This window comes from Mustela nigripes, chromosome 1, assembly GCF_022355385.1.
Source record: "Mustela nigripes isolate SB6536 chromosome 1, MUSNIG.SB6536, whole genome shotgun sequence".
Lineage (NCBI taxonomy): Eukaryota > Metazoa > Chordata > Mammalia > Carnivora > Mustelidae > Mustela > Mustela nigripes.
The window spans coordinates 182,484,887-182,497,648 of NC_081557.1; the positions used below are offsets into that span (position 1 = coordinate 182,484,887).

At 41.1% G+C, this 12,762-nt stretch overlaps 1 protein-coding gene across 1 annotated transcript in view; it reads right to left on the reverse strand.

Annotated features, from left to right (window-relative positions):
• Nucleotides 1-7,003: 7,003 nt before the first annotated feature.
• The window catches only part of ANXA5 (annexin A5), a 28,821-nt gene continuing 23,062 nt past the window's right edge, over nucleotides 7,004-12,762 (reverse strand). The window contains exons 9-13 of the mRNA XM_059377940.1: nucleotides 11,577-11,670; nucleotides 10,596-10,691; nucleotides 9,006-9,064; nucleotides 8,690-8,812; nucleotides 7,004-7,541 (exon numbers count right to left, since the gene is read on the reverse strand). Of these exons, the coding sequence (XP_059233923.1) occupies nucleotides 7,479-7,541; nucleotides 8,690-8,812; nucleotides 9,006-9,064; nucleotides 10,596-10,691; nucleotides 11,577-11,670 (435 nt within the window). The 3' untranslated portion in view covers nucleotides 7,004-7,478. The remainder of the gene's footprint in view (nucleotides 7,542-8,689; nucleotides 8,813-9,005; nucleotides 9,065-10,595; nucleotides 10,692-11,576; nucleotides 11,671-12,762) is intronic.

A 12,762-nucleotide genomic window follows, 5' to 3' on the forward strand; every position in this document is an offset into this window, starting at 1 on the left:
GAAAAAAAGTTAGGAATTAGACTTCAAAATACCTTGGGGCAACTGGGTGATGGGTATTAAGGATGACACATGTTGGGATGAGCACTGGGTGTTATATGCAATTAATGAATCGTTGAACACTACATCAAAAACTTATGATGTACTATATGCTGGTTAGCTGAACATTAGGGAAAAAAACAAAAGATCTTGGGACAAAGGACAAACCAGTGCTTGGAGTGGGGGGAGCCCTAAACCCAGGAAAACGGGATGATTTAAACCAAGTGACAGAGAGGTAATTAAAAAGAGGATTAAAATTTTGATTGACTTTTTGCCTGTGTGTTACAGTGAGGATGATTTTATAGGAATGTCATCTGATGCTGAAAATTTTTAACTTTTGCTTTTAAGAAATAGAAGCGGTTTGAACGTGATGAAAGTAAGTTTATGCCAACAGCACCACCCACTGGGCATAAGATAGACTGCAGCAGGCTTGGCATAAGAGACTGGGCACACACAAACTGACAAATTGGTTCTTAAAAATATATATATTTTTTTATCTATCTATTTATTTGTCAGAGGGAGAGAGAGTGCGCGCGAGCGAGAAAGAGCAGTGGGAGGCACAGAGGGAGAAGCAGGCTCCCTGCTGAGCATGGAGCTCTATGCGGGACTCAACCCCCAGGATCCCAGATCACCACCCGAGTAACCCACTGAGCTACCCAGGCTTTCTGATAAATTAATTTTTAAACTTCTTATGTGAAACACACACAAACACACATACAGGCATATGAGGAAGGAAAAATTTGTCCCTGGGGGGTTTCGATGATTGAAATTAAATACAAGTCAAAAAATCAAGTAAAGAAATGCTTTTCCCCATTTATGTCCTCAGATTTAACCGAGGCGTACTATCAGAGGCAGTGCTGTGTATAGTATAATACAAATCACTTCCTGAAACCGTCTGTAAAATGTCCCCCACCCAAAAAATACATTCTCCTTGTCTTAATCCTCAGAATCTGTGACCTCTGTGACAAAAGGGAATTTGTAGATATGATCCTGAGATGGGAAGATTATCCCTGATTATCCGGGTGGGCCCAATGTAATTGACAAGGATCCTTTAAAACGGGCAAGAGTCAGGGTAAGAGAAAGAGATGTGAGGACAGAAAGCAGAAATTAAAGTGAATCAACTGCTGGCTTTGAAGATGGAGGAAGGACCCAAGCGCTAAGGAAGGCAGGGGCCCTCTAGAAACTGAAATAGACAAGGAAATGGGGTTCTCCCCTACAGCCCTTTACTCTAAACAGATAAGACTTGTTTTAGACTTCTGACCTCCAGCACTATAGGATAATTTGTATTATTATTTAAAGCCACTAAGTTTGTGATCTCTATAGATACATATTTGATGTCTATATGTCTATATATTAAAAATTATATGAAACATTATATATTTAAAATTATATGAAACCAGAGAGGGAGATAAACCATAAGAGAATCTTAATCATAGGAAACAACCTGAGGGTTGCTGGGGGGAGGGGAATGGGGTAACGAGGTAATGGACATTGGAGAGGGTATATGTTGTAATGAGCACTGGGTATTATACAAGACTTACGACTCACAGATCTGTATCCCTGAAACAAGTAATATATTATATATTAATTAATTGGATTTAAATTTTTTAAAAAACACTGACATGGTCAAAATTGTCTTTAACAGCTGGAAATAGAGTGCAGAACATTTTAAGGCATCTTATTTCTCAACTATTCTGCCAACACCAAATGATATGCAATGATTAATTTTGAGATATATATTTTAGGAAACATTTCATTTTAATTAAAAAATACATATGTGGGGCACCTGGGTGGCTCAGTGGGTTAAAGCCTCTGCCTTCAGCGCAGGTCATGATCCCAGGGTCCTGGGATCGAGCCCCTCATCAGGCTCTCGGCTCGGCAGGGAACCTGCTTCCTCCTCTCTCTCTGCCTACTTGTGTCCGTCAAATAAATAAATAAAATCTTTAAAAAGAAAAAAAATACATATGCACTTGATTTTTCAGTTTAAAACCTTCCAAAAAAAAAAAAAATCCAGGCCCAAAAGTCTTTACTGGAAAATCTACCGAACATATAAGAAAATTTTCACACAAGACAGAATAGGAAGAAACACTCTCCACTTATTTTATGAGGCTAGCATTACTCTAATACCAAAACTAGACAAAAATATTTCAAGAAAGGAAAACTACAAGCCAGTATGACCCATCAACACAGAAAGAGTTCTCAAAAATATAGTAACAAAACAAATCCAGCAATATTTTTAAATGATAATACATCACAGCAAAGTGGAATTTATCCTGAGAATGCAAGATAGATTGCATTGGATAGATTGTGAACTGGAAAATCAATTCACTTCATCAATAGAAAAAAGAAAACTCATCTCCTTCCACAGACACAGCAAATCAACTATATATGGAATAATGTCCTCAAAAAACCAAAACAAAAACAAAAAACAAAAACAAAAACAATGGGCACCTGGAGGACTCAGTCAGTTGGGCATGGGACTCTTGATTTCAGCTCAGGTCATGATCTCAGGGTCAGGAGACTGAGCTCCAATCAGACTCAGCTCAGCATGGAGTCTACTCAAGATTCTCTTTCCTTTCTCCCTCTCCCTCTGTCCTGCCTCCCACTAGTGCTCTCTTTGTCTAAAACAAAAACAACACACAAAAAAACTAGCTGAGTGACAGCTACACATTGGGCAAACTAGAAAAAAAACCTCTTGGGAATGGGTAGGAGAGGCCTGCACAGTTTCACCATAAACCACACCCCTAATGCTATAACCCATGTATGAAAGGGAACACACCACCCTGAGCTTCTCCCCAGGAAACAAAGGGTTTGGACCCCACATCTGGCATTTCAACTTTTAAGCCCTGCACCTGAGACATGAGCTCCTAAAACACCTAGCTGTGCAAGCCAACAGGGCTCACAACCACAGGACCTACAAGGCTCTCAGGAACTGAGGCGCGGTTCTTTTCTTTTCTTTTTTAAGATTTTATTCACTCATTTGACTGACAGAGATCCAAGTAGGCAGAGAGGTAGGCAGAGAAAGGAGGAAGCAGGCTTCCCGCTGAGCGGAGAGCCCGATGTGGGGCTCGATCCCAGAACTCTGGGATCATGACCTGAGCTGAAGGCAGAGGCTTTAACCCACTGAGCCACCCAGGCACCTCCAGAGATGCGGTTTTTAAAGGCTCCTGCGGACTCACCCACTCCGGGACCGGGCGCAGAGGCGGCCAACAGAAAATCACCCAGACTTTCCGTGCAACAGGCCAATTTGCTTATCTTAAAGCATCAGCATGGAGGGGCAGGCAGCTAATTTAACACACACCTAAGGCAATCATCTCCGAAAATGTAGGCCTGCAGGCACCGCTTTTGTGTTCTTCCGGTGCCAGGACCCCGTAACTCCCGGAAAGGCACGCGTCCACCCTCAGTAAGTCTCGATGTGCACGTCTGCCACCCAGGGCACACTGCGACATCACCTGGCTCTGGCAGCTAGCAGGGCTTTTATGTCTGGTCCCAAAGGACTGCAGGCAACAGAGGAGTTCTTAACTGGGTTCCACCACCCCACCCCCGGGGGGCAGTAGAGAGGCAACAGGCCCGGGAGGCTCCTCTGTGAAAGAGGCCTATTAGTTTATTGTCACAGCTGCACCCTGAGGAGCCAGGCTTGTAACTAAACACCCATTCTAAGGGCTGATTATAATCCTCTCCAAAGCACTGGGTATTACAGAAGACTGAAGAATCACGGACCTGTACCCCTGAAACAAATAAAACATTATATGTTAATTGAGTTTACATAAAATATTTTTTAAAAATCCTCTCCAGACCTCAGAGGACTGGCACGGTCTTCTCATTAACACCCCCCAAACCCCCTCAGCCTCCCCCCATCACCCACCCCCACCCACCCGGCTCAGGATCTCCTGTGCCCTACCAGAGGGGACTTGCGCATAGGCTAGTGCCATATTCACAGCTGCCACCCAGAAGACACCCTTCAATCACCTGGCTCTGGAGACCAGCAGGGCTTGGCGTGGTGGGTCGCTCGGGAGTGTAACAAAGGAAGAGCTGGTGAATGGCGGGCTACCACGCCCAAGCATAGCGACAGTGGGCTGAAGCCCACCCTCAGTCTTTTCGTGAAAGAGGCCTATTTGCTTCTCTAGAGCTTCAGCCTAAGGGGTGGGTTTCTGGTTTAGCACCCCCAGGCCTACCCAGATGCTCTCTGGAGATAGAGGCCAATGGGCACTCTTTGCACCTCCCTGTGCCTTGTTCTGGTTCCCTGGTGCTCCTGGTTAGAAGCTTGTGCACCCATCTGATTGTTACAGTGGCCCCCCAAGGGATACCTTTTGATCACCTGGTCTGGTGGCCCTCAGGGCTTGGGCTCACAGGGCCTGAAGGGCTGTTATGAATGGAGAAATAGTTTCAACCAGCTACCCACCTCAGGGCATAGCACAGAGCTAGCAGAGTCAAACACCGTGGGCTATCATTCTGTGAAAGAGGCCTATTAGCTTATCTTTATATCCAAGGTCCATGGGGTAGCTTCTAATCTCAAACAGACCCAAGAGGCTGACTACAATTCTCTCCTACCAATCAGGAAGGCTGGCTGGTGCCATCTTCATTCCCTCCCTCTGCCCCACTCCAAGTTAACACTCCAGTGTCTCTCCAAGAAAGGAGTTTGTGTAGACGTCTGGTGTACTTGCTTTTATGGCGGCTGCCAGAGAACAAATTCCTTGATAGCCTGTCTCTGGAGGCCAGAAGGGCTTTGTTCACCAGTTTAATGGGACAGTACCAAACTAAGAAATAGTTCTTAGCTGGTCATCACCCTAGGACTCAGTGCAAAGACAGCAAAGAGGCAAACAGAAATGTCCATCTCCCCATCTTCGCCTGACAAAGGTATTTTTTGCATACCTTAAAAGCTGCTGAGACTCTGGATCCCAATCAGCCTGAATCTAGGCTGAGACTGAGATCTCCCACTTTAGGCAACTAATGGGTCTTGGTGCATCTTCGACTCCTGGGAGCCACTAGGAATGAAAGTTGGCTGCTTGGACAATCACAAAGGTTTGAGAGACAGCCCATGTTCACCGTAGCATTATTTACAAATAGCCGAGACATGAGAGCAACCTAATCGTCCACCAGTGGATGAATGGATAAAGAAAATGGGACATACAACAGAGTATTACTTAGCCATACAAAGGAAGGAAATCTTGTCATTTGCGACAACATGGGTGAGACTTTAGGACATTATGCCAAGTGAAATAAGTCAGAGAAAAGATACTCTATGATCTCATATGTGAAATCCAAAAAACGACATCAATAAACCAAAGTTACAAAAAAGAGATCAGATTTGTGGTTACCAGTGGTGGGGGGTGGAGAATGGGGTAATTGGATGAAAGTTGTCAAAAGGTACAAGCTTCCAGTTTTAAGATAAGTGAGTACTAGGGATGTAATATACAAGTTGATGACTATAATTCACACTATAGTATAGTGCAGTATTTGTATTTGAGACAGAGCCTAAGAGTTCTTATCAGGGAAAAAATAGTTTTTTAGTTTTTATGAGATGATGGGTGTTAACTAAATATACTATGGTAATCATTTTGTGATATATGTAAGAATCAATTAATTATGCAGTCTAATTTAAACTTACACAGTGATATATGTCAATTATATCCTAATAAAACTGGAAAATATATATACACAATTAATTCTCTACTTGACTCTGCATCAGAATCACCTAGAAAGCTTTTCCAAACAAAAAAAAAGTCGCATGTACACACACACATGACTTTTAAGGTTCCATTCTGATGAGTAGCCAAGGTTGTGATAAGAACATTATATTTGAACATTTTCGAAGGGAGTAGTCCATTTATAAAAATGTCTTATTAATAGTAATCACATGCTCTTAAAAATATGCATATCCAAGGGAGTCAGTGAAAAAAGGAAACTGACCCCAATTCAAAAAGCAGTTTAAATGCAAAAAACCAAAAGGTAAACATTAAGAGAAACTGCTTCTTTCTAACAGATATTGCCTGCGTTTTTATCCCAAAGAACGCAACAGATGAAACTGGAAAAACAAGTTGATAATAGGGAAGAGAAAAGTAGCACTCTGACTTTTTAGGTTGTTTTATTTATTTTTTTCATTTTTAGGTTATTTTAAGATAGCTTTTCTACTAAGCACCTAGCATTGTAAGCATTGCCTTAACTGATGCCCAAATAAATATGCTACAAATAAACCCGAGACCCCTTTAACATCTCCTCCCTCGTTCCACACTGCAGAGGAATACAGCTGTATTTCAAGTTTATCACCCAAAAGCCAACTATAAATTCAGTTGTTGGTTAACAGCACTGTCAATAGACTGCCTTGAAAAAAGGTATCATTATTAATTAATGGTATTATGCTTCGTGAAGTAAGTCACAGAGAAAGACAAATACCAAATGATCTCACTCATGTGTAACCTAAAAAAGAAATGAACGAACAAACAAAAACAGCATCAGATGTGGAAGTACCGAGAACAAAGGTCACGGTTACCAGAGGAGAGTGGGGTGGGGAGGATGGGCAAGCTAGGTGAAGGGGAGTGGGAGATACAGACCCGCGGTGATGGAATGAGAACGTTGTAGGCATAAAATGCAGCATAAGGACTCTGGTCAAGGGGCGCCTGGGTGGCTCAGTGGTTTAAGCCTCTGCCTCCAGCTCAGGTCATGATCTCAGGGTCCTGGCATCGAGCCCCACATCGGGCTTTCTGCTCAGCAGGGAGCCTGCTTCCCCCTCTCTCTCTGCCTGCCTCTCTGCCTAGTTGTGATCTCTCTCTATCAAATAAATAAATAAAAATATTTTAAGGACTCTGGTCAATGATACTGGAACAGTATTACATGCTGACAGCTGGTGGCACTTATGGAAAGCACAGCACAGAGAAACTAAATCACAGGAAACTAAAAGTAACCTTGTATCAAAGTCCAATAAAAATAATTTTAAAAAAACGTTTTCTGAACACACACCCACACATGATTCAGCGGGAAGGAAATGTTTATTTCTCATTAATCTTTTGAATGCAACCACTGTTAACATTTCAGGTTTAGTTTAGTAGCAAACTTGATTAATCACACTTCTAGAGCTCATCATTTTAAAGCTAAGGTTCCAATTAAGGAAATACAGTTATCAATTTAATATAAATGAAGTTTTTTTAAAAAGGCTAAAAGCAGTCAGATCTTTTAAAAGAAAATCTAAATGACCCAGACTTTAGACTTTAGTAACATTAAGTACACTTCAGTACTACAACAGACGAAGAGAAAGAGCTTTACTGAACATCAGCAAGAAGCACCACTATTTTTCTTCTGTGACATGTATGTTTTGGTCATTAGCATGCTAGTGTGAATAAGGCAATGCGTCAGGCACTGGCATACACGAAGTGCAGTGATATGCGAAGGAAGGTCTTGGCGGCGGGACGGGCACCACGGCGCAGGATCCCCCCGCAGCTGCACCCTCAGTCGTCCTCTCCTCCACAGAGCCTCAAGAGGGCCTTCTTATAGTCCCCAGACGTATCACCCTGAAATCCAAATGTACTCCATTAACTTCCATGAGTCACAGAAGCCGCAGAAAATTAAAAAAAAAAAAAGAAAGAAAGAAAGAAAACGTAAGAGTCTGGCAACAAGTTCTATTCATGTGACTTTTCTCCCAAGTGGATAAGACTTTCACATCAGGAATGTTACACAAAGAGTTTCCTACCAACGTAACATATGTTTAACTTTCTAATTTTACCCCTTAAAAGCACAGCTCTAAGACAATGAAGTATGTTCTTCCCTCTGGTAATGCAGAGAAGAAGGAAGCTTTTACAGTGACATTCAAATCAAGTTTTCTAAACCTGTAAGTTACTATCACATACTACGCTTCTGGCCAAGGGAGACAATCCTGGGACTATGTGGCTGCTGTGTTTTTGCTTCAGAGACGGAGGGTAAGATATGCTTTACCTCTGCTTGTCTTACACAGATTTGTGTGATAAATTAATGTTTCAAGTAAAGACTGAATGCGAGAACTCCCCAGTGCCCTTCAACCCAGCCACACCACACACACAAAGTTCAAAGCTTGCCTAGTGGAGATCTGATTTGCATTGGGCCCATTTTCCCTTTTATTAAAGGAAAGAGAGGCAGGGGAAAGGAAGGAAGGACGAAAGAAAAGAAAGTCAAAAGGCCTTAAGCCATATTTAAACATAGGCCACAATCTCCCTCGCTTTTAAAAAAGACAAAAAATGATAGTAATACCTAAGCTCTTAACTTATTTCTGATAGGACCGCATTGGTTCTTTTCCTGAACTATGAACTAATACCAGAGACAAGGTGATAACAGACAATAAAGAAAGACCAAAGTGAAAGGAAGGAGGAACTAATAAAGACAGCTGGAACTGATACAAGAGAGAAAGAACACACACATTATCTTTGGGGGCAGGGGCTGGGTTTGATGATTCATCTGTCACCGCTTCTAAATAATGCTCCGAAGCTCACTGAGAGCCAATCTTTCACTTGGGAGCCATCATCTGTACTTTAGGAACATAAACCAAGCTTTGTAAGTCCTGGCTCTAATCACGCCACTAAAATTTGAAACTTTACATAACAAGTGGGTTCTCCCATCTGTGTCTTACATGCTATTTATCTGGTGTGCTCTGGATTTCTGAACATAATTTGAAGAAAGGTTCCACTACCTTAATCATGGAATAAAGAGAGGTGGAGAAATTCTTCCTGAACTCCTTCCTAATGTTATACAAATCAATCTCACTCCTGGACACCACGACTCTGATGAGGGTATGATCATCAGTCCCCGCTCCCTGTAAGAAAGAAGAAAAGGGAGGCATGTTGTTTCTCGATGTCAAACACAGCATCAAACTCCCCTGAGTTGGGATGAATCCATAAAGTAGAACAATTTGGTAGAACTGAACTGCATGTTTTTTTAAATCCAAATAATACACAGGGGAAAGATAGCTAGAAAGATAAATTAGAAGATTCAAGGTATATACTTGCCTTCATGGCATAGTAGAGGGTTTCTGCAAGGTAGGCAGGTATACTTCGAATAGATTTCACTAAGAAAATAAATAATATGATGGTCAGATGCTGTACTGATAGGAAAAGATTTAGTGATTAAAAATAAAATTTTGCTTCCTCCTTATTGCTCTACTTATTTACAAGCATAAAAATAACCTCAGCTAAAAAAAAAACTGCTCATTTGCAGGCAGATCTGATCTCCTTGTTCACCAAGTATTTCTTTAGAAACCAGGCTGGAATTTCCTGAAGTTTCCAAGTTCTGCAGAGAGAGCTGTGTAGGACGGGCATGTGAGGTTTTAACACCCCTCTGTTCTGAGCACCTCTCTGCGACCACAGTTCGGCAGCCCGGGCTGTTACACCACAACCTTCCTCACCTTCAGGAAATGATACAAACGTCCTGGAAGTTTTCGATCCACACACTCAAGCAAATAGCACAAAGTACCCACTCCATCTAATCTGTGACAAATCTTGGGCTCTTTCTGTAATCTTACCCCAGGCAGTCTCTCCGGACTCTTATAATCCATGATTCGCATGGAGCAGCATAAGATTTACCCAATTCAGCAGAGACACCCAGATAAACTGGTAACCGAAAAAGTATCTTCCCTAAACATGAATGTATCTACTCTGTGTTAGGGCTGCTCAGACCTCAGTCAGCTCAGCTTCAGAAACTATCAATAGAAAAGTTCCTTCATATACAGAAATAACAATCCATGATTGGGGGGTGGAGTTATCCTCTGTCTTCCAGTGCCTAAACAAAACTCAATAGGAACTAAATATGCCATTATTTTAAGTGTATTCTAAGGAAGGGGCTGTCTGAAAGTTTTCTATTAAAATTCATTAACTGTGGAAGTCAAATCAAAGGCTACTATTAGTGCCGGTTCATGCACCTCTTTATTCTCCAGAAGACAGCACAAAAACTTGAGCTCAATGCCAAATACTCCGAAGAAACAGCAGACAGAGGTTCACTCCAAACCAATATGAAAACTAGGGTCCCTGGGAACTCACAGACTAGATTCACGCTGGATTTGGATAGTATGTAACACTACCATAAACTGCATGAACTCGGTTCTCTAATTTTTCCAGATCATTCTAACTATTTAACTAAAATAAATTTCCAAAGTAATCTGAAAACCACCATCATTATATCTTCCATCATACAAAAGATACTTTTTCTACCTCAGATGCCAATTTCTCAGTCTGCCTCAGAGCTGTGAGGACAGTATTCAAAAGGATACTAAAATTCTGGCCAGTATCAGAAATAGTATTTACAAGCCCCTGAAATACTGCCCACACTTCAGATTCATAATGTGTTTTTAATACAGCTTCAAAATGATTTTTATAAACAGTTGTTTTAGTATTTCCATAGGATTAGATGAACTAACCAGATAATCACATATTTCCAACATTAGAACAGACTTTGAGTTGAAAATGTGGGAGTGTGCTTCACTCAAGTATCATAATAAGCTCTTCATAAAGCAAGAAGTGGTTATTTTCAGATATAGCTTCAACTGAATAAAATACTTGAGCTCTTAACAACATAAATATTAGATTCATTATAAAACTACCTACCAACCGCAAGGAGTAGTTGTTCCAAATTACCAGAAGTTTCCCGGTCAATGGTTTCCTCAATCTGAAATCCTGATATAGTCATGTATTTATCAAACACTATAAAAAAAGAAAATAATTTCTGAGTCATGTAAGGATCATTCTGTACAGAAAGAAGGTACTTACTCTAACCAGGTCTTGTCCCATGGAACACAAATCTCCCCTCTGTCCTTGCTGACAGAACTCTGACTTTGTGGCAGAGCAGCAATATACCAGGCCCTAAACAGTGGATTATAAATGTTCTTTGTTCACTGAGATCCTAGCCTCTACTTACTAGTTATAACCAATGAGACCCAAAGGTAAATCTGCTGCAGAGGATTCTGAGAAATCTTTCCTTAGTAATAGTGATAGATAGGATTAGTTTATCCCTTTCTTTTCTTCTTGCTGTTAATGTTGATAAATTTGGAGTTATGGTAGCCATCCTGCAACAATGAGGTACAGAGCACAAGAAAGAAAATCCCGAAACACCAAGGGCAGTGGCGCAGAAAAACAGAAAGAGCCCACTCAGGTCCTCCTGAATCAGCCAAGGAATCCTTCCTACAGGAAAGTCAGTCTTTAAAGCCCCAATGAGTATAGGGTTTCTTGTCACTTGAACTCATTCCCACCGATACCACAAGAACCCAAAGAGGAGATCGTGGGTGCCACTACTTAGGAAGAAATGCTTGAAGTGAGCCGTAGCTAAGTGATTAGTGACTATGAGAGTCACGATCTAGAGGCCCAGCTTCCTCATCACCCTGACAGTAAAGGGGGGAAACTAAGGATCTCTAGTTCTGTAAAAACTGCAATAGCAGTGAAGAGAATTGTGAGATTTTTTCAAGGCTACCAATAGGAAGAAATATAAAACCTGACTCACTCAGCTAAGTGCCTGTTATAAAGCACATATTTTGGCATACTGGCTCCTGTATTTTCAAAATTAACCGAAGTACGCACATTCCCGTCACTCACCCCTTCTCAAGTGAGAAACACTTCGTGTCCCAAAGATGGTGATAAACTTTTCTTCATCTGTCCCCCATTTCAATTCTCCAGCCTGAAACAAAGCCTGTGAAAATTTCAACCTCGATTAGTAAACTGTTTCTCCACCTCATTTCCAGGTTCTGAGGTACGCCGGTGTACATAAGATTCATCTCCTTATACTTTTCGATCCTCATGTTTCCTGAACTCAGTGAGGTGAGTTTGGAGCTACTCTGGAGCTCACCACAGAACTGTGCACAGAAGATTAATGAGTCAAAGCAATAAATCACAGCAATGGGGCAGGATTAAATGTTACCAAAATGTCTAGGCTTTTGGGGTAATGGTGTGGTTGGTGGAAATTTCGGATGACCTCACTGTTGACACATCCGCTTACAGATTGGAAAAGAATGTAACTAGGAGCTAAACTATGTTTTCTGTTTTGTTTACTCGGTAGCTATTCAGCAACACAGGACAAAATAAACTCCGCATTTTCTCTTTTCAACTGTAGTTAAACCAAAACTAACTACAAAGAGTTTTCACATTTCTAAAAGATCATAACGAATTTTTCAAAGGTTGTGCATACAGCACAGTGCCTGGCACACAGTAGGCAACTAATATATACTTGTTGAATAGATTGAGTGTCCACATTTCCTTTTTTTACATGGAAAATACATGCTTTTTCGTGCTCATATATTGCTAAAAAAATAAAACTATATACACAAACACCATCATTAAACCTGACTCCACTTACTGAAATGTGGATAATTTATTACTTGAAATCGTCTCTAATAGGTATAGCAGTTAAGCCTGTTAGATGGAATAATTTGTGAAATGGCTATTTTAAACTATGCACTCTTTATTTTCTTGAAAAAATTGTGTTTGAGATCAAGATCTATTCTAAATCTATTAAGTAAATCATATGCAGTAGTAATGATAATCTTCATGTGGAACAATATTTGAAAGTTTTATTTCATCTTGGTTTAAGGTAAGAGTGCTTTCTTCTCAATGAGGGTGCTGACTATCCCCAGAGCAGGTCCGGATGACGGACCCTCACACCTCCTCACCTTCCCCACTCCCCTCACAGGGGGCTGTATAGAGTTGAATGATCTCTAGTTCAGTGCAAAGGACAGAGGCGCTGAAGTCAAAAAGATCCGAGCCTCGTCTTTATCTGTGAAATCTT